Source organism: Erythrolamprus reginae, chromosome 4 (assembly GCF_031021105.1).
Source record: "Erythrolamprus reginae isolate rEryReg1 chromosome 4, rEryReg1.hap1, whole genome shotgun sequence".
NCBI lineage: Eukaryota > Metazoa > Chordata > Lepidosauria > Squamata > Dipsadidae > Erythrolamprus > Erythrolamprus reginae.
The window spans coordinates 51,467,716-51,490,976 of record NC_091953.1 but is presented as its reverse complement, the minus strand read 5'-3'; the positions used below and the strand labels follow the sequence as shown (position 1 = coordinate 51,490,976).

Below are 23,261 nucleotides of genomic sequence, written 5' to 3'. Positions count from 1 at the left end.
GAAGGCGGGCCCAGAGATATTCTGGTCCGATGCCATGAAGGGTTTTATAGGTCATAACCAACACCTTAAATTGTGACTGGAAACTGATCGGCACCCAATGCAGACTGGCTAGTGTTGGTGTTGGCCCATGATTGCTCTCGCAGCTGCATTCTGCACAATCTGAAGTTTCTGAACACTCTTCAAAGGTAGCCCCATGTAGAGAGCATTACAGTAGTCGAACCTCTAGGTCATGAGGGCATGAGTGACTGTGAGCAGTGACTCCTGGTCCAGGTAGGGCCGCAACTGGTGCACCAGGCGAACCTGGGCAAACGCCCACCTCGCCACAGCTGAAAGATAGTTCTCTAATATGAGCTGTGGATTGAGGAGGACGCCCAAGTTGTGGACCCTCTCTGGGGGGTCAATAATTCCCCCCCATGGTAATGGACGGACAGATGGAATTGTCCTTGGGAGGCAAGACCCACAGCCACTCCATCTTATCATGGTTGAATTTGAATCTGTTGACACCTATCCAGACCCTAACAGCCTCCTGGCATCGGCACATCACTTCCACTGCTTCGTTGACTGGACATGGGGTGGAGATGTACACTTTTGCCATATATTTATGCAATCTGTGCAATCTTTTTGAAACGGCTAAATAAGTGGTCCACTGTTAGCTTCTTTGCAGAGTAGGCATTTGATGTCTGTTGCTACCATCTCTATTATACTTTGCATGCATTTGTTCTTAAGGCTTGTCTTGTGCAGTCAATTATTAGTCCCCCCCCCCCCTATTAGTCCCTCCAGGGGGCAGGAGAAGATGTTTTTGCCCTCCGCAGGCATTGAATTATGGGTGTGGGCACCTGCACAGGCTCTTTCGGCACCCAAGGAAAAAAAGGTTCGCCATCACTGAACTCTTGGCATAGTTCTCATTCTGTTCAGAGCATGAAAGGCCCATAGCATATTATTATTATTAACATTTGTTTGTTACCTGACTCCTAGCAACAGTGGGAGATTATTAAATTTATACACCACCTAACTTCCAGTGATTTCCAGTAAATCTGTGTGGTTTACAAATTGTTAAAAAAACATTTTAAAGGGACAAAGCAACAACAACACCAAACAAAAAAACAAAGAAAACAAATGTGGATAGGAACAAAGAAAAGGAAAAAAATGAGAAGGCTTCAAACTTCTACTGTGGTGGTGCAAGAGTTGTGGTGGTGCAATGCTTAGATTGCAAGCTACTTCTGCTGCCTGCTGCCTGCCTGCAATTTATCGGTTTGAATCTCACCAGGTTCAAGGTTGACTCAGCCTTCCATCCTTCTGAGGTCGGTAAAATGATTGTTAGGGGCAATTTGCTGACTTTGTAAATTGCTTAGAGAGAGCTGTAAGGCACTGTGAAGCAGTATATAAGTCTAAGTGCTATTGCTACTCCAAAGTCATGGACCCTTTAGAGCCCTTTAAAAGACCAGTAAGGTAAGAACCGTTCAAATCTTAGAGGGGTCGCCAACATTGGCAACTTTAAAACCTATGGACTTCAACTCCCAGAATTCCTCAACTTTGCTGGCTGAGCAATTCTGGAAATGGAAGTCCATGGTCTTAAAGTTGCCAAGGTTGGAGACCCCTGCTCTAGAAAGTAGTCTGCTATGAAGAAAACACACCATTAGAAAGTATTTTTAATTAGTAGAAACTATCAGAGAGAGGTAGTTCTTCAAGTAATCCTTGTAATGTAAAGGAAAAAACCCCTCACCTACTGATTTCAATTCGTAATAAAACAGATTTTTAGGAAAAATAAGAGCCAATTGATTTAATTTTCTGAATTATGTACATAAAGACATATAATACACAAGTATTTTTCATACTGTACTATGTAGAACACTTTATAGAGAATACAAGGGTAAAAATGTTAATGAGCAAAACAGTGCTGTAATTTATTTGCAATAATTCTTTATTAGGTCCCCTAATATATATGCAAAATTACAAAACATAGAATATAATGTCTCTGTATTGCTGGCCACATACTGTAGTAGCATAACTCATCATTGTTTGAACTAGTAAAAGAATGACTGGCAATGTTATTTATTTAATTTTTATGAAAGTACTATTTTTTATGAGAAAACATATAAACACACATAGCTATGATTAGGAATTAAATAATAATAATCTTAGTTTGTGAGCTGCCTGTTACACTTGCGTTATCCAAATTAATGTATTGGATTGATATGGCTACTTTTCTTAATTTGAAAAATAACCAGAAATAAACAATATCATTATTTTTATAAATGAATTTTTAATTACAGATCTGCTTAATTATTGAGTACTATCTAAATTATTCTATGAGCCTTCTCACTGTGCAAATTTATTTAGTTTTGGAAATACTTAAATGATAATAAAGCATTCTTTTTTTCATTCTACAATACATTATCATAATGAATCTGTTACCTCTCAGTATGCATTATACCAAGTTTTAAGTAACATTTTAATGAGCTCAACATTACCATAAACCCATGGATTAAACTAAATTGAATTTACTGGAAATAGAAAAGGTTCATTAAGAGTTAATTACATTGTTTAAGAAAGAATATTTTTCATTTTATGAAGTCAGCTTGGCTAAGAGCCCACCAGCGTATCCATGGTTTCTAAGAAGGAAAATAATATTCTATTCTACTATATAATGTTAATATATAATGATAACATGACTCAAGTACAGTATTTATTTATTTGTTTGTTTGTTTGTTTGTTTCATTGGATTTATATGCCACCCCTCTCCGAGGACTCATTATTATTCTCATTTAGACACTATTGCTTATGACTGTTACAAAATAATATAACAAATAAGTTATGGTGTAATTTGTTGCATAAAATAAAAGTAGACACTTTGCAATCTTAACTTTTAAGAATGATTTCTGATTTTTTTCATATCTTTTTACATGTATGACACAATACATCTATGTTAATTATAGATGAAATAATATAGTTAAGTGTCTGTACTATGTTTCCCCAAAACTATTTGTGGAATCCAAATTGTTTGTCTGCTTAATTTTTCTATTAATTATGTTGTAAAAATATTGTGTATTTAGTGAATTGCCAATTATTTTGTTTTAAGTAGTTGTTAACTTTCTACCTGTTTTAAATAAATGATTTTTTAAAAAAGGAAAATTCATCATTTTGTCTTTTATTTTTAATTTTTGCTTGATATTGCATAGTGACATATTTATTTATTTCGTTTTTATTAGTGCATTGCTAACTCCGATGGTCTAAAAACACTTAAAACCAAAGTACATTTTACAAATAAAAATATTCATTTCAATTGAACAATAACCAATCAAATACTGATAAATAAAAATCATAACAACTGAACATTGCACACTTTCATATAATATAATTTAGGAAGACAGAGGAGATGTATAGGAAATAGTATAAGGGCAGACTAGATGTACAATGAGGTCTTTTTTCTGGCATCAATCTGCTTTGTTTCTATTTATAACAGGTTATCATCCTAATATCATCATAAATATTTATCCTAAATAGAATATTTCCTGCAGAAACAATAACTTTATTACGTTTGGGCAGTACAGTATTTATTTATGTTAATTTATTTATTTAATAAAATGTGTGGCCTGTTTGTAATCCAAGTATGCTCACACTGTTTTAAGTATATCTCTAATTAGTAAGCACAGTAGATTTGATGTAGTATTTCCAAAATAACATAATATTACTTCAGTTAAAAACAAGCTGCAAGAATAATGACCCACTAATGTCATGCACGCTTGGGAAGCCTGTATCTGAGGACATACATAACCAGGCCATAAAAGACTGCAGTCTTCTTGATTCAGTTCAGTTTTAATTCTATAAACAATGAAAATATAAAGTTATGTAAATAATCCTGGAAAGAGTTTTCCTACAATGTTCTATTCATGGCCTCTCGGAGGGAAACCACCAACTCAAAATCCACTACTGTATATCATGTTAAAATTACAGTCTTTATTATAAAAAGGCAACACAAAGTGAAAGAAGACTGAATGGAAAGGCAGGGAATATTTTTCTCTCTATATTGAAAAGCAGATAAAGTCCATGAAAGGTGCTAACTTCAGCCTAATGCGATAGGAGAAGGAAATTCATCTTAGAAGAGATAAATCTGCTCACTGGAGTCCAATATTCAAGCAGCGTCTGGTAAAGGGTTTTTAGCAAAGCAGGAACAAGGTTTCGGTTTAAAAAATAAGTCTAATAAATTGAATATTCTATAGGCATCTATAGTTATTGACTTGTCTCCTTACAACAAACAACAAACAGCCAGTTTCACCACAATCTGATTAGCACAAGAAAATAAAATTCTATCTTTGCCTTCTATCCCAGAAATTTGCCTCCTTGCAGCTTTAGTTTCACTTTCATTTTAGCATGTGGGCTTGCCTGCAGCTTCAATCAATCAGCTGCTGGTCGGAAGGCCCATAATGATTGTGCTAATGAGGCTCTGTGCTGTTTGCTGCAAGGAGGTAAATTTCTGGGAGGCAGAAGGCTGGAGGTGGCTGGGTGGGGCTACATTTGGTGTATAAGATACACCCAAGTTTTCAACCTCTTTTTTGGGGTAAAAAGAGTGCATCTTATATTCCAAAAACCATGGTAGCTACTGAAAAATGGCACAACTAAATTCAAGTTAGAGGATATTTTTCTTCTGTTTTGCTATTATGCTTGCTTTATCTTGCCTTTTAATTATAAATTTTCTTGTTATATTTATGTCCTTGATTTTATCAAACATTATGTATTTCAGGCTTTATTTTTAAAAATATATTTTCTTTCTCTTCATACTTATGTTTCTTTTGCTTTTTATTTCTTTTTTCCTCCCCTTTGGCTATAAATTGGCCTCATTTAAGATGAATCCATTTTAATAGGCCAATCAATAGAACTTTTCACTTTTTCTATCTTATAGGGTCATGTAATATTAATGATAACAACTGTCTGATTAATGTAATAAACTTAAATGTAGAGATTATCTTCAGAATGTTGAATATCTTTAATTGAGATATATTGGGGTGATTTGTTTGTTTTGTTCATTATTTCTGTAAAAGTGCTAAGATTCTTGTAAGACTCCATAGATGAATTTTTTTATTACTTTCTTTTTTGTGGAGAACACTTGATAATGAAATTTCACATACTAGCTTTTTCAATTGTTTGGGGATTTACAGAAATAATAAACTAGTTCACTATTTAATTTATAGTTATAGAAACATGTTTAAAATAATATAAGTAATCATATATAAAATATTATTAGTTTATAAAAAATTATAAAAAATATAATCTATTTATATACTTTCTAATCAAATAAGATAAATATATATCCAAGTGTTCAGACCTGTGCTCGTTGTTCAAATCTTAATCTCCACTTTCTGTAATTAATCAAAAGAGACGGGAGGCTGAACAACTAATGATGCGACCGGAACAATCTTGAACTGAATACACTCAAAACCTTAGAAATGATGGTAGACTTTAGGAGAAACCTGCCCATACAGTAATACCACGTCTTACGAACTTAATTGGTTCCAGGAGGAGGTTCATAAGGCGAAAAGTTCATAAGACGAAACAATGTTTCCCATAGGAAACTGTAAAATCAATTAATGCGTGCAAGCAAAAAAAATCTCAAAAACGGCGCTCCGCTGAGCGGTGGTGCCCGGCTGTCGCCTTTTGAAACAGCCCGGGGGCTTCTCGGCATTCTCCCGAACGCCGAACCCGGAAGTTCTGCAAAAGTTCGGGTTCGGCGTTTGGAAGGCCACCGAGAAGCCCCGCTGCCCGGCTGTCACTTTGCCAGAAGAGTCACGGAGCTGTCGGACGGTCGGGAGGCTCAAACGGAGGTGGGGAATCCCAATAGGGAATTCCATGGGCGGAGCTTTGACGTCACAAAGACGTCCTTCCTGGCTGGCCGAAACGTGGGGGAGGAGGTGATGCAGTGGGGTTGTGAAAATGGAGCTCTACCCCAGAGCACCCAATTTGCACTGAATGATGTTGAAAGAAAATGCAGGGCGTCCTGCATAAGCCACGTCCACAGTGTGGTAGTAAAAATTTGAGTAGCCCTTCACTGCCTATGACTATCATTAAGTGTCATACTTTAATAATTTATAAAACTTATCTTTTCTTTTATGTATACTGAGAGCATATGCACCAAGACAAATTCCTTGTGTGTCCAATCACACTTGGCCAATAAAATTCTATTCTATTCTATTCTATTCTATTAATATACAGTATGATCAATTAGCTGTCGTTGAAAATGTGGCCTTTTGAAAATGTGAACTATATCTAAACTCAAAAACTGCATACAAAATATAAATGCTATGCATGCAAAAATGTAACTATTTGAAAATATAATTTTCATTCAGTTTTTAAAGCCTGGTTGTTTGATAATGTTAAAGATGTCGCAGGATGTTCTAAGTACAGCTGCCTTTTTCAGTTGAGTGGTGGTACTTAGAACAGTTTATTTGCTGTGAAGAATTGTTCTTGTAGGAAACTTATTTCTCACAATTGTTTTGCTTTCATTTTAGACATAGAGTGTAAAGGAAGTGTTCCTATTAAACTACATTAACCTTTACTTTCCTTCTCTCTCTCTCACGCACACACACATGCACATACATACTCATATCTCTTAGGATTTACTCGCATGTTCTGAAAATGTTAAAATGATAAGTCACATCCTGTACCTTTATCTGACAGCCAAATGCAGGCTCAACTCAAATCTGTTTAATACATAATTCACTCTCATATACATTTTATCTTTGCATATACAAGGAAACAGGAAATGTGCAGTTCAAAATGTTAAAGCAGAATACATTTTATTAAGAGCTAAAGCAATAAATTAAATCCACTTAAGAACTGAGGATTTTTCCCCTGAATTGTTCCAGACTGTTTGTTTAGTAAGATGCAGGGCTTTATTGGTTTCTAGGAGGATTATTATTAATAAAAGGTGAATTTTAATGAAATGGTAACATTTCCACATAGCTAATCTATAAAAGATGAAATGCCCCATTTTTATAGTTTATATTAAAGCCATTTTATATTCTGTTTTATCAGAAGAAAATTAACTTAGAGACTGTGCATGAAAGGACAGTCATGACAAGTTTGTTGTTTTCTTCTTGTGATTAAAGCCTGCATCCACTTCTAGCATCATAAATTTATAGAGCAGATATGCGGCACTGAATAAAATTTGGAACAGCTTTTAATAAGCTACCTGTACTTTGTTCTCTTTTTTCACAGAATCTTAATCTTTAAAAGGTTATTTATATTATTATGCTCTGTACAGTGCAGCACTCTCGATCAAGTATCTATTACAAATTATTGTCTAGTATTCACTTAAACATACATAATGAAGAAAAACCAACATCTCTTTGAGCAGCTTATTTTCTCAACTGTTCTTATGGGGGGGGGGGGGATTTTTGATTATATCTTTTAAATATATATATTATTGTTGATACTCTTCATTTGTACATTTTCAAATTCAGCCCATTATAGAGCTAAGTATTCTCAGGCCCATGTTTCTCTTCATGGGATTTTATTTGTAGTTCTCTGCTTTCATTGTTGACTTATTATTTTTCTGAATAATAGCAACACTGTAGCTTTATTTGTTGTTCTATAAGCTTTCCACCATATGCATCCCATAATAAAGTACATTTAGTTTTTTTAGATTCCTAATAGATTCCTTTCCCTTTTTCCTGTTTCTTATGTTCTTTGTGAATAAACAGTAAATTACTATCTTCCTTTGGAATTCATCTCAATTTTGCCTATTATATAAAAGATATATTTATTTATTTATTTATTATTTAGATTTGTATGCCGCCCCTCTCCGCGGACTCGGGGCAGCTCACAACAAGGCCTAAACAAATCATAACAAATCCAAATAAATTTAAATATTTAAAAAAGTTTAAAAAGAACCCCAATATACTAACAAGCACACACACAAACATACCATACATAAATTGTACATGCCCGGGGGAGATGTTTCAGTTCCCCCATGCCTGACAACAGAGGTGGGTTTATATTCTTGTTCTAACTCTTATTCTAGAATTTTAAATTCCATCTTGTTTATTTTCCATAGCACTAAAGTCTAGAGCAGTGTTTCCCAACCGGTGTGCCGCGGCACACTGGTGTGCCGCGAGACATGGTCAGGTGTGCCGCGAAGAAATAAGCTCAGCTTCTGGTCTTGCAACTTTTTGCGAAGAGAAAAAAGTTGTGAGACCGGAAGCTGAACTTGCTTCTTTGCGCCTTCCAAGTTTTCCAGCAGCTGCGGCGCCCCGCCCGGCTGGAGCTTCCCTGTCAGCAGGTGAGCTTTGGGGCTTGGTGGGAGGGCAGCGGCAGCGGGAGGGCGGCGCGCAGCGGGAGGGTGATGGCGGCGGCAGCGGCAGCGGGCAGGAGCCATGCCATGGGGTGGTGGCAGGGTGGTCCCTCTCTCTCTCCCCCTCTCTTGCTTTCTCTTTCTCTCCCCCCCTCCCTCTCTCTTTCTCCCAGTAGCCGTGGGGCGACGTCAGGGTGATCAGCTGTGAGGCGGAGCTACGGAACAGAGGAACAGAGGCACCGACGGCGGTGGCTGGAAATGCTGGAATTGCCTGGCTGGCACTTGCCTGCTGGCTGGACCAGGACGGAGGCTCAAGCCCCACGTCCATGCCCAGCACAATGCCAGAAATTTACGGCGTCTAGCCACCGCTGTCTGTGCCTCCGTTCTGGAGCTCCGCTTCACAGCTGATCACCCTACCGTCGCCCCACGGCTACTGGGAGAAAGAGAGAGGGGGGAGAGAAAGAGAAAGCAAGAGAGGGAGAGAGAGAAAGAGAGGAAGAGAGGGGGGGAGAAAGAGAGAGAAAGATATAGCAAGAGAGGGAGAGAGAGAAAGAGAGGGAGAGGGGGGGAGAGAAAGAGATAGCAAGAGAGGTAGAGAGAGGAAGAGGGGGGGGGATAGAAAGAGAGAGAAAGAGATAGCAAGAGAGGGAGAGAGAGAAGGAGAGAGGGAGAGAGGGGGGAGAGAAAGAGATAGCAAGAGAGAGAGAGGGAGAGAGGGGGGAGAGAGAGAAAGAGATAGCAAGAGAGGGAGAGAGAAAGAGAGAGGGAGAGAGGAGGGAGAGAAAGAAGGAGAGAGAGGGGGTAGAGAAAGAGAGAAAGCAAAAGAGAGAGAGAGAAAGAGAGATAGCAAGAGAGAGGGAGAGAGAGGGGGAGAGAAAGAGAGAAAGCAAAAGAGAGAGAGAGAAAGAGAGATAGCAAGAGAGAGAAAGAGAGATAGCAAGAGAGAGAAAGAGAGATAGCAAGAGAGAGGGAGAGAGCGGTGGAAGAGAGAAAGAGAGAAAGACAGCAAGAGAGAAAGCAAGAGAGAGAGAGAAAGAGGGGGGAAGGAGGGTGAGGGAAAGACAGAGAGAGGGAAGGAGGGCAAAAAAGAGAGGAAGGAAGGGAGAAACAAAGAGAGATGGAGAGAGAGGGGAAAGAAAGAGGAGGGAAGAGAGAGAGAGAAAGAGGGAGAGAGAAAAATAGAGCGAAAGGGAGGAAGAGAGATATTTTTTGTCCAAACTTTTTTTTACACACACACACCCGCCCCCTGCCCCCGCTCAATGTTCCCCAGGATTTTGTAAATGTGAATAATGTGCCGCGGCTCAAAAAAGGTTGGGAAACACTGGTCTAGAGAACAAAGAATTTTATAAACTAAGTATCTAAGGGTGGTCATACATGTCACTGGCTTTAAAAAAGCACATGGTGAATATACTACAGCTGCCTCTGGTCAAAGATCAGCGAACACCATTCTAAAAATTTTCAGCACAAAGGAAGATACAGTGATCCCTCGGGTTTCGCGAGGGTTCCGTTCCAAGACCCCTCGCGAAACTCGATTTTTCACGATATAGCAGTGCGGAAGTAAAAACACCATCTGCGCATGCGCGCCCTTTTTTCATGGCCGCACATGCGCAGATGGTGGAGTTTGCGTGTGGGCGGCGGGGAAGACCCAGGGAAGGTTCCTTCGGCCGCCCAACAGCTGATCTGCTCCGCAGCGCGGCAGCAGCGAGGAGCCGAAGATGGGGTTGCCCGTTCGCCCGCCCGCCCTGCCGCTCCGCTTGCCCATTTACCCGCCCGCCCGGCCACTCCGCTTGCCCATTCGCCCGCCCGGCTGCTCGCTTGCCCGTTCACCCGCCCGCCCGGCCGCTCCGCTTGCCCGTTCACCCGCCCGGCCGGCCGCTCCGCTTGCCCGTTCACCCGCCCGCCCGGCCGCTCCGCTTGCCCGTTCACCCGCCCGGCCACTCCGCTTGCCCGTTCGCCCGCCCGCCCTGCCGCTCCGCTTGCTCGCTTGCCCGTTCACCCGCCCGCCCGGCCGCTCCGCTTGCCCGTTCGCCCGCCTGCCCGGCTGCTCGCTTGCCCGTTCACCCGCCCGCCCGGCCGCTCCGCTTGCCCGTTCACCCGCCCGCCCGGCTGCTCGCTTGCCGCTCGAGAGCAAGAGGGGGAGAGATAGAGAAAGAGAGAGAAGGAAAGAAAGAGATGAGAGAGGGAGGAAGAGAGTGTGAGAGAGGAAGAAGCAAGGTAGAGAAAGAGAGAGAGAAAGAAAGATGAGAAAGGAAGGGAGTGACGTCATCGGGTGGAAAAATCGCGATATAGCGTTTCGCAAAGATCGAGATCGCGAAACTCGGGGGATCACTGTACATTTCTGCTGCAACTTTCTGACCAATTCACCAGCACAGCTTCTTTACAGGACTTTGTTCAATCCAAATTTATTAGACCAATTCCCCAGATGCTGTATTGTGTCTCAAATGCACTTCTGTACCTGGAGATAGGATTGATAAAAGTCGAAGCAAGAATCTCTATAGCTTCTTTAAATCTTTGGCTAAAGCTTAATTTCTTTCCGCAAGGCATTGCTCCATTAATCTTCCCAGACAAATTCTCCTCTTCATGGATCAAGGCTGTTGAGTTCAACCTTGCCAAACTAGACTTCTCTCCAGCCTCCATACTTAAGTTGGAGTATAACCAAACAAAACAAATATTGCAACAAAGGTTCAAGGACTTCAAGAAACAAGCAGACTTAGGGAAAGCTCCATTGTTTCTGATTCCAGACTGTATTAGATATATTGTTACTCCTGCCAGATATCTTACCAGTTGGAGATGGCAAACTACTAGAAAACATTTTTGCTTGTACAGTGCCATGCAGTTCCATCAGCCATCCTGTCCTGGGGAAACTTTCACCTGGGATAGGGACGAAGGATATAGCTCACATTGTCTGGTGCCAAAATTTAAACTTTTTCCGCTCCAATCTCTAGCAAGCCTCTCTAGCAAGCCATCCCAGGTGAAAATTTCCCCAGGACAGGAGAAAGAATGGGAGACTCACATCTCCACTCACCTGCAGGTGGGGGGGGAGAGTTTGTGGGGCATTTGTGAGGGGAAGTTATTGGACAGACAGCAGGCTCCGCTCAAGGTGGCCGTGAATTGAGCTATGGCAGTGACATCCCGGCTTCGGAGTTTCTGAGGGGAGGCTCAGAGTAGCGGGGAGCCACTGACTCGGCTTGGGGGCACCAAGGGGAGGTGACTCCAGACCCCGAGCCAGACATCCTCCACAAGTGCTTCGTTGCCCGCTGGGCGGGGGGAGGCAGGTGCGGCCAGGCTGGCTTCAGAGGGTCCTTGTGGGCAGCAGTTGCAATTCAGCCGATGGGCAGGAGAGCTGAGGAGGACTCGGAGTGCTTTCTCCCATACAGAGAAGCCGTGCATGGTCACCAGGGCTGCAGAGGATCAGGCAGAGGGAGGCGAAGTGGCGGCCAGATTAAGACTCCAGGCTGCAACTTCAACTGGCCACCGTTTCTTTGGCCAGGGAGACAAAGGGGAGCATGTGGCTGTTCCCACAGGCCCCAGAGGAGGAGGAAGGGGGCATCTTGCCCAGCCACTCCATCCCCGCTTTGGTGTCTTCCGCCGGCTAGCATCTGACCGGCTTCACAATTCTCCTTTGTCAAAAGCGGGCAGACAAGCCAGGCTCTTCCTGCCCGCTTGGAGGGACCCTTGAACAAACCATGCAGCTTCCCAAAATGCAGGTGAGCGAGATCCGAAGGGGCCCTGGCTGTCTTTTGCCCACCCTTAACAGAATGGCCTGCCTTGGCTTCTCCCACGAGGAATCCAGTGGAGAGCAGTGTGCTGCCCTGCCAGGCTTCCAGCGCTGTGCTCCTGAAGGCCACAACTTGCTCAGAGTGCCATTCCCATGCCAAGAGATGCCTGCGGTGTGGGAGAACACAGGGCAGGCCATGCGGCCAAAGCTCAGGGCTGATACTGTTGCTTCTGGCTGGGACTCTGCCACTCTAGGTGCATGGTGAGATTTTGCTATTGCACATGTGCAGCAGCTGAAATCTTGTGCGAATGTCCCTCACACAGTGAGATTTTGGCAAAACCGTCAAATTTTTTGCTTCTGTTCATGCGATTTTCACCAGAATCACGCTGGTTGCACACGTGCACGGTGGTGCATGCATGATCGCCAATGATGGAGCTGTGTGTGCAACTCCATTTATGCTACAGGAATGGTGTCCTGCCCACTCCTGGAGATATGGCCAGTCTTTGCAGTTTACCACAGGAATTAAAAGATAGGCATATTCATCAGTAGATTTTATAAGTCTTGCATTATATCCTGATCTTTGCAGTATCAATATTATCTGCCCTTTGGGTATTCATTGCTGCTTCTGCAATTTCTCTTTTTTTCTTCCCTTGAGGGCTCATAGTTTATTTTTCTTTAAACTTCTAAATGATCATCTATCAATGCAGAATAATTTATAATTTCTTGAATTTATAAATTGCAACAAGTTATAATTGTATTGTCCAACCCTCTGCTCTGGTAAGAAACCCTATACCAGTGATGGCAAACTATGGCACGCATGCCACAGGTGACAAGCAAAGCCATATCTGAGGGCATACGAACCATTGCCCTAAATCAGCACATGTGCGCAGGTGCGCTCTGGCCAGCTGATTTTCAGCCTTCTTTTTGGACATTTTCACTTTGCCCCAGGCAAAAATGGCCCAACAGGCCAACTGGAAATTCACTTGTGTGCTCACCCTCAGCTTCCTTTTTACTGTCAGCGGTCTTCAGGAACTTCTTTGGCTTTGGACAGTTGTAGCCAGGCCTCTCACATCTCGGCCCATTTCTTCTGCAACTGACAAGACTTTAGATCTGGAGTTCTGTTATCCAGATTGATCCAGATCTCTGTTATTGGCTACACAGGCCTTCAGGAGATGCAGAAAAAATGGCCCGAGGTGTGTGAGGCCTAGTTGCAACTATCTGAAGATGAGTAGTAGGGCAGCTTCACTTCCTTTCATTTCCGAACTTCCAATTGTCCCGTTGGGCCATTTTTCACTATACCCAGACTTCAGGAGGCTTTTCTGAACCCTGGGGAGAGTGAAAAACAGCCCAATAAGCCTACGGGAAGTCAGGAGGCTTTAATGAGGCCTGTGTGTATGCGCAAAGGTGGGCAAGCAGGGGTAGTTGTGCACATGCGCAGGGCATTGCATTATGGGTCTGGGCATGCGTTCACTAGTGGGTGCATATTCCCTTTTCACACCTGAGCCAAAAAAGATTTGCCATCACTGCTCTATACCATTTCAGACCAATGGTTGTCCAATCTCTTCTTAAAAACTTCCAAGATTGGAGCACTCAGAACTTCAAGAGGGAAGTCATTCCACTGATCAAAGACATTTCTCCTTAATTTTAAGTTGGTTATCTCCTTGATTAATTTTCACCCATTGCTTCTTGTCTTGAATTCAGGTGCTTTGGAGAATAGGTTGGCTCCCTCTTCTTTGTGGCAGTAATGTGTATGTTATATGTAATTAATGTTATGTGTAATAAATCTGGATTTTCCCCCTTTCTATATTTTGTTGTGTTTTGTGTTTTTTTGTATCAGTATTACGGGATGATTTCCGCCAAAATCCTACAGATGTTGTTGTGGCAGCAGGTGAACCAGCTATCTTAGAGTGCCAACCTCCTCGAGGACATCCTGAACCCACTATCTACTGGAAAAAAGACAAAATCCGAATAGATGATAGAGAAGAGAGAATAAGTGTAAGTAGATCATATAATCCATGTGAATTTATCTTACGGATTTTCAAGACAATTATTGAAACATATAGCTTTTCATACAATATACAGATGTATCATATAGCAACTAGAGGTTCTAAAATTTGCTTCATCATATAAAAATAGCAAAGAATATGTATGCAAATTTACAGAAATAATTATTGGAGTTACCACTATATAAACAGAATAGTAGGCTCGGTGAAACAATATACTTTCGTTTGGTAAGCTAGTTGGCTAATAGTGATATTTTCCCTTCATTGAAATGAACAGACCTTTGATGGAACAAAGTACTGCATGAGAAAACTTGCTTTTAGCCTTCTCCCAAAGTTCATCCCAAATGTTTTGGGATTAGACAGACTTGGGTTCCTATAGCATGACCAAGGTAGCTCCAGGCTGGATAAGTCCTGCAGATACTGTATGATTGCACACAATGCATGTTGGAAATGGTTATCTTGGAAAACCATCCATATATGCTAAAGTCTACAATAAGTGGGCTTTAGGCATAGTGCAGGATTCCTCTGCATCACTGATCAATTGGTAGTGCTATTAATACACCACTTACCTCTTCAGTGGATGACAGATTATTCAGAGATTGTAAGGAAATGATAGGAATGAAACATGGAGAAAATTCCAGGTTGTATGGCTAAAATGTGGATGTTGCCCATTCTCGGCTGTTATCTATAAAAGTTGTGAAGGAAGGACTGTTAACTCAGGTTTTTTTGACAAAGAAAATACTCCTTATTTCATTGTGCTTGCCATCTTTTATTGTTTTAATCGCAGAGGTTTTGTTTGTTTGATTGATTGTTATGAGCCACACAGAGTAGTTGATATTCAAGAAACATATACTATAAGTTTAAGAAATTATTGCTATTTTGGTTGATTGCATTGTCAGCAATGCAAGTGGCATTTTTATCCACCTAGTGAGTCTTCCCCAAGGTCCTGGGATAAGCAGATATTGATGTTTTATGATGTTAGAGGCATCATCACAGGTTGCTATTATTATTTTCATTATTATCTGTTTACAACTATGTGATCTCAAAGCTGCCAATTCTTTAGCTGATGTTGGCCTTCACCAAAGAACCTAGGGTGACATAATGTATCCGCATAGCAAATATGCAGACCCAATCAATGTGGTCTTTTATGAAATTTTTGTCAATGTACAGATTTTCTAAGTGCTAAAAGTTTTTTGTACGGCACCAGGTATGCCCCCAATTACTGGGACTATCACAATCAGTTTACACCATAAATTTTCAGTTTCATGTTTTGTGATCTTATTTATGTCTTTGTCTTTTATTATGTTATTCCCCTGATAATGCCATATCAATTATCCACATTTTTTTCCCTTTTCAACAACAGTTATATCTGTTTCAATGTTATTTGAAAGTTTCAGTGTTATTTAAAGGTCCCACAATGTTTTAATCTGATCATTTTCAACTATTTTTTCAACCGTATGTTCCCTTTGATGATGGTGGTGGTGGTGGTAGTAGTGATGGTGGTGGTGGTTCATCACACAACCAGATTTCAGACTGGATTGGCATTTTTGTTTGTCTTTTGAGTTTTTCCAAGAACTTAAGATAAGCATATATAGTGTTTTATATATATTGTTGCAGCATAGTGGTATGTATGTATGTGTTTGTGTGTGTGTAAGTCGTACGTACGTACGTACTTATTTTTGCTGAATTTTTAAAATTAAGGGAGACTACGATAGTACTATTTCGGCCTTGTTGTGGCCTCATCCAACAGAAAAAAAAACATATATATATTCAACTATATTCAAAGCAGCACTAAGCTAATGACTTCAGCCTGGTGATGGTGAATGTGATTTCACCGAAATGTTGCATAGACACTCAAAACATTACACTGGGTAAAACTCAAACTCAGAACAATGTACATATCTTCACTATCCAGACTTTATTGTCTTTCTTATCAGCAATTTTTAAGCCTGGTAAATTATGCCACAGGTCTTGACTGTTTGAATTCTAAGGTCTCAGAGCACTTTTTAAATTATGTATTCATTGTACAGTCAGCCAGATGTTTAGACTAAATTTTACCCACTTGTCATGATTATTGTTCCTTCAAATGCAGTCCTCTAAATTTAAATAAATTAAAATTAAGCACTATTGTTATTTCTTTCTAGGTATCTCAGAGAAAATTCCAAAGTGCATAACAAATTATCTTTTTAATTTTTTTAATAATAGATACGAAGTGGAAAGCTCATGATTTCAAATACGAGAAAAGGTGATGCTGGAATGTATACATGTGTCGGCACAAATATGGTGGGAGAACGGGATAGTGATCCTGCAGAACTTACTGTTTTTGGTAAAGGAATTCTAAAATACATTCTTGTTTCTGTCACCTCACCCAGTCAATGTTATTTGGAAGTTTTGCTAAATAATAAGTGTCCTGAAATACTTATTTCGTTATTTATTAATATAAATATGCCATTATTAAACTGTTACATTTTGCTTTTACATTTTTCTCTTCTACTTACCGTATATACTCGAGTATAAGCCGAGTTTTTCAGCCCAAAAAATGGGCTGAAAAACACAGCCTCGGCTTATACTCGGGTCATTGACAAAGTCACCACACGAGGGCGCCATTGCTTGAACCAGCTTTTGTCCCCTCTGGCACGCCGTAGTTCCTCTCCCTGCCTCAAGCAAATGAGGCAGCCATTTGCTCCAACCGAGAGGGGGGAAAAGCAATGGTGAGTAACTATTCTTTGCTCTCTCTGCATTGTCCTTAGTCGGATTAAAAAGGCCCCCTGCTGTCAGATTCTCCTTCCCCTCCTTTGAAAGGATTTAAACTGTTTAAAAAATGGTATTTTGTGGTAGTTGCTGTCCTTGCTTGGATAGGATCTAATAATGTGTTATGAGGCAGAGCTAGACAGGAATTCTTTTTCTATCTGTCTATCTTTCTATCTATCTATTTTTCTATCTATCTATTTTTCTATCTATCTATCTATCTATCTATCTATCTGTATCTATTTCTATCTATCTATCTATCTATTTTTCTATCTCTGTCTGTCTATCTATCTTTCTATCTATATCTATCTGTCTATCTATCTATCTATCATCTATCTATCTATCTGTATCTATTTCTATATATCTATTTTTCTATCTTTCTATCTATCTATTTTTCTATCTATCTATTTTTCTATCTATCTATCTATCTATCTATCTATCTGTATCTATTTCTATCTATCTATTTTTCTATCTGTCTGTGTGTCTGTCTATCTGTCTATCTATCTTTCTATCTATATCTATCTATCTATCTATCTGTATCTATTTCTATCTATCTATCTATCTATCTATTTTTCTGTCTGTCTGTCTGTCTATCTATCTATCTTTCTATCTATATCTATCTATCTATCTATCTATCTATTTGGTTTTCTATGCTGATAACCTCACAGCAGCTAATGCTGAAGCTCTTCTTTGGATACACTTATTTATTTGTTTGTTTGTTTGTTTATTTATTTAATTGGATTTGTATGCAATCCCTCTCCAAGGACTCAGGGTGGCTCACAGCATATATAAAAACAGAACAATAATGTAAATCCAATTAATGATGAGAAGGAATCCAGTTTTGAAGGATTTTAACTGTTAGGTTTTAGCTTTGTTCCTGATCGAGCTACTTTTTTTACTTTTTAATTTATTGTTAATATTGTTAATTTGTTTACCCTCTTTTAAATTTACAGAGCTAGTTTACTGGTTTTCTTTAAAATAAATATTCTAAAACATGTCTCAATTAATGTAATTTTATTGTTTTCCATTTTTATAAGTTACCAGTAGCCACTGCATTTTCTAACCTCGGCTTATACTCGGGTCAATACGTTTTCCCAGTTTTGGTGGCAAAAATTGGTGCCTCGGCTTATACTCGGGTCGGCTTATACTCGAGTATATACGGTAGATAGTTCAAACATGTTACACTGGTGTTGAAAAATAATAATAAATATTATCATTACATCAATTACTTTGTGCAAACTATTTCTCACAAAATCTAGTGATAAAAGTCTAGGAATTAATTTTTAAAACATAAAAACACAGAAATTAAACCAAAAATGGCATTTTCAATTGATTGCTTATATTGGTTCTTGTTAAAAATTATCAACTGTATTTGATAAAGTATTACCCCAGCTGATAGAAATTTCAAATTTTATTGTTTATTAATATTAGTTCTACTGTACTCCATGCCATTCCATTTCATTCTATTCTTTCCATGATTAATAGAAAAAATATTTGTAACACTACAGGAAACTGAATTAGGTAGATTATACTAAGTCTGTCTATACAAAGTCGGAAAAATAGTCTGTCTCAAATAACTAAGTGATGTGATCATTTTTATATTGGTTTCAATTCCTTGTTTTAGAAAACTATTCCTATAAATAATGACCATCTTCTAAAAATAAAATTGAAAAAGAAATTAAGATTATCTGGATACAGAACAGATGCAGAATAAGCTACTCAAGATTTACTGGAAATGTGTAGAAAATTCGAATGAATTAGAAAACAGTGAATATTAAATGTATAAGTTATTTTCTTAACATACAGGGCTTTTAGACATTTGCATGATGTATTTTTTTATTTTGGTTTTAAAATGTTTTCTACCAGTATCTAAAATTAAATCTAGCATATCAGTTGAAACTGGTATCTAGGTCACCATACCAGGAATTTAGCTTGAGGCATAGCCTCTGGTAAAAATGAGTAACAGAAAGTAAAAAGTTATCAGGACCTCAGTGAATATATTGTATGCAGGAAGACCAAAATTACAATCATATATGAAGTTTTCATAAATAAGCAATAATAATTAATAAATAATCATAGGTATATAACTAGGTAAATTAAAATATGTTGTTTTCATCCACATAGGCATCAGGAAGAGCATCTAGCCAGTAAAAGCTCAGCTCCATCCAGTTGCCCCCATTCTACCCAAAATTAAGATTACAGTATCATAAAAATAGTTACTGATGTAATCGTTACAAGTTAATATTGAAATGAAATTGCATGTGTTTTCCTGTGTGTTAACAAGAAGCATTTCCATTCTCAGTTCTACTGACATAATTATTATTATAGTTGCTGTTCAGATTTAATCAGCATAAACTCATTAAAATCAATGTCGTTGAGCAATTTTGTTGCTCAAAGGATGGCTAAATCTAGACTCTAAACATGTGTAGATATTCATAATATTTTGTAGTGTTTGCTGTAAAGATAAAAAGTTTTGAATTTTTCAGATTCTTATAGCTTAAAGAAAATATGTTGGTTTTGATTCAAAACATATAATTTATGTTATGTTTGCTTTTATTCATGAATAATATTCTATTAAATTATTTAAACTTAAGTTCTTAAACTTGCCATATTTTAAAAGGAATGATTGAGTGCATGAAACATCTTCTGCCATATTTATCTCATCAGCATTCGGGATATTGTCATAATTTATTAAAGTGTACTTTGTATATTTGTGTTTCTATATGACAACATTCACCCACAACATCCACACATTCACCCAAAAGTTTATGTCAGCTTTCAGTAGCAACTTTTTCATGACTATGGGACTTTGGTGTAAGGAAGTCCTGGTTAGTTTAGAGAAAAAAATTGACAAATAGTAGATGTTCGATCTATCAGAGTGAAATTATATAATTATATATCATTCTGTGTGTTGGAACAAAACAAAGTACAGTATAGATGACTTTAAGCTTCATTTGATCTAAGATAAAAATCCACAGTCATTTGCTTAGATCCTGTTCAATAAACATTGACAGTTCAGTTTATTTCAAATGTGACTCTTTCCTTTTACTTAAGTTACATGGGAAAGTATCAGATATTCAAATTAATAAGAAAGAATTAAGTAATTAAATAAACAAAATAAATAATGATTCTTCATCATTATTTGAAAGAAATATTATTGGGTTAGCAATTTTTGATAAATGTATTTAATGCATTCTCTTTAATGTATTCTCTCGTGATTGTCAGGTACCATTAATACCCTAAACTTTGATATACATGAACTCCCCAAATTATAACCAGTTGCTTAGTAACTGTATGAAGTTGCGGTAGATAACCCAAAGCTATTTATGACACAGTCCTGAAATTATGACCATTGCACTGCCCCAAAGTTGCTTGCACTTATGACCAACTGCTGGGATGTCACAGTGCCCCCACACATTAATCAACCATATTGGGGAGAGAAGAGATGGGACTCTCTTAAGACAAGTGATTAAGTAGGCATTTAACTTAATGGCTATTATGACTTCCAATCCTAATGGGCAGGCTCCATTACAGTTGTAATCAAGGATTGCCTATATATGTTAATCAAGTATATGAGAAAAATTGCTATAAAGCTTATTTATAACAAGCCAGAGTCCATATGAGTGACAAAATGATATCTTCTGATCTCTTTTATATGCATTTCTTCTCTAAGGCTTCTATTATTTAGCATAGAAATATTTTGGGCGGTAGTAAGATATATTGATTCAGCTGTAATCTAAAAAAATAATTTATTTAATATAGAATATATATCTTTATTTAAATTTGCATGCTGAATCTTCCTGTATGGTTACATTATGTATGTATGAATAAATGTTTGTATGTATGCATTTATTTATTTAAAAAAAAAGCTTTTCAGTCTTTTTTTAAATTAGCATTGCTGCACTATGAAAAAAGTATACTTAGAGAATTGCCTTCTTTTATCCAATGAGGGGCTAACATTATAAAAATATTGTGCATCTGATTTAAATCCAGTTGATATTGTTGTCTGTGCATGTACAATATGTGCCTTTGAGCACTCAACAAATTTCTTCAGTTTTCTTGGCAAGATTTTCAGAAATGATTGAACCTTGCCTTCTTCTGAGAATGAGTGGCCAAAGTCATTCAACTGGGTTCTTATCTAGGCCAGGACTAGAACCTCACAATTTTCTAGCCCAGTGCCTTTAATCATTACAACAAACTAGCTGTTAATATTATATAAGGAATGTTAATTGAATGACATTATTCTGGACATTTTATTCATAAATTGGAATAATGGAACAATCTTGTTGCATGACTAATATATAACCACAAAATAATCAGTAACTTACATATTCTTGCCGAATAATAGACAAAATGTTTATATTTGTGTGAAATATAAAGTCATCGGTGTATGTATTTACTTATTTATTTTGTAGTCATCGGTGTATGTATTTACTTATTTATTTTGTATCTTGCTACAATCCGTTTGATTCTCAGTGGCTTACATGGTATGAAAAATTTAAAAAGGAAAGCATTCATGGTACAATATAAAACACTCACTTATTTGTATATAAAACAGAAATCTGGGAAACACTGGAAATAACTCATTAAAATTAAATAAAAACTTGGCCCAAGCAAGTTAAACATTAGTCTTCATGACTGTTAATAAGAATAGGGAATTTTTTTAAATAAATCACTAGGCAATACATTTATTCTGGGCTGGACTATTTTCAGTATTTGAAATGAAACATAGCCATCTTATTTAATGTGGAACTCTTGTTTTCAAGAACGACCCACATTTCTCAAAAGACCAATCAATCAAGTGGTTTTGGAAGAAGATGTTGTTGAGTTTAAATGCCAGGTACAAGGTGATCCTCAGCCATCAGTTCGCTGGAAGAAAGATGACATCGATTTGCCAAGAGGAAGGTAAGAAAAATGCTAATTATTAATAGCACTTTTAGGATTGCCACACTTATTCTTATGAAATACTGTTAATCAGGAAAAGCATATTGGTTAAAAGGATTCTATTATTTATTTACTTCTATTATTAAGAACACATGTTCTTAAGGAAATACTGTTTCTTAATTAGGGATACTTACCCGTTAAGCAGTAATTCTTCAGATCTCATTACAGGCCCCCAAACACCCAGAAATTTCATCAATAAAATTTGATGGTAAAAATGATTGATTGTAGGGTTAATGGAATGTTCACTTATGTTTAGGAGTTTAGGAGTGTAAATTAAAGCACAAGAGCCAGTTTGGTGTAATGCTTAAGACACCAGGAAAGAAACATGTGGGAGTGGGAGTTCTGGATTCACCTTAGACACAAAGACAGTTGAGTGGACAGTCATTCTCTCTCAGCCTAGGATATTACTGTAATATCAAATCATTTCCAAAAAGCCAAGAAAACTACAAGGGTTTTTCCAGTAGTCAAAATAGATTCAAAGACATATATACACAATGAAAACATTTCTAATCCCAATCTGAAAATCTGAATAAAATGTCACGTGCCACTGGAAGTCTTACAATTTAACAGCAGATCAGGAGTATGAACTGAAGCAGAAAATGCTCCTTAATCATACAGTAAAGGAATAGGATCTCTGTCCTTCTTTATGTCACTCTTGCATGATATTCATTTTTATAGATTTACTAAATAATTCACTAAAATTTAGTGTCTTCAGAGTCTTCGGAGAGGAGCGGCATACAAATCTAATGAATAAATAAAAATAAATAAAATTTAATAACTTGATTAAAAATGATTGGATCAGATGTGACAGTAGCTTGACCACACTAAATAAAGTAATACATAATCTGTTAGATAGTGTGAATGAAAGAGGCAGACAGAAGCGGCTTGAAAAGAACAGCTTTTTATTTGGCAACTATTTACAATCCAGCAAAGGATCTGTCTGACAGCCAGCGCTTTTGTAGGGAGTTGCCAGATAGTCTAGTGGCCCAGGGGTAGACAAAGTTGGCTCTTCTATGACATGTGGCTCAGGAATTCTGGGAATTGAAATCCACATGTCATAGAAGAGCCAACTTTGCTGCTACCCCTGGTCTAAACAATCATCAGTCAATATTTTCCCTCCAGAATGGAGGACTTGACTGAAGCCTATATGCTTCAGTCTGAGAATGTAACATAATCCAGGGAAGGTTTATTGTTATGTCAGTTGAAAGAATAATACGAATAAATTAAACACTGTAAATAAATTAAATAGTCAAACTAGCCAATTCTACATAACTAATTTTCCTGAACATGCTATACAAGTATGGAAAATACTTTAGGAAAATGAAGTATTAATAAAAGTATAGTGTAAAAGGATATAATATTTATAATTTAACATGCTCTTATTTCTCTCTGGAAATATAACTCTTTCTTTTTATAAACATGCAGAGGAAGCCTAAAGGGCCATTAACTTGGTTTAAACAAGGCTCCAATTGCCCCCATTAAAAATCAAATTGCCTGTCCCCCAGTGAGGCGTGGGCCCCACATTTGGAACCACTGTCCTAGAGACTGAAAAGACAATAAT

The 23,261-nt window shown here is 38.1% G+C and overlaps 1 protein-coding gene across 1 annotated transcript in view; it reads left to right on the top strand.

Moving 5' to 3' along the window:
- ROBO2 (roundabout guidance receptor 2) overlaps positions 1-23,261 on the top strand; it is a 434,310-nt gene that overhangs the window by 265,258 nt on the left and 145,791 nt on the right. The window contains exons 3-5 of the mRNA XM_070750263.1: positions 13,843-14,000; positions 16,214-16,334; positions 21,523-21,661. Coding sequence (XP_070606364.1) covers positions 13,843-14,000; positions 16,214-16,334; positions 21,523-21,661 — 418 coding nt within the window. The remainder of the gene's footprint in view (positions 1-13,842; positions 14,001-16,213; positions 16,335-21,522; positions 21,662-23,261) is intronic.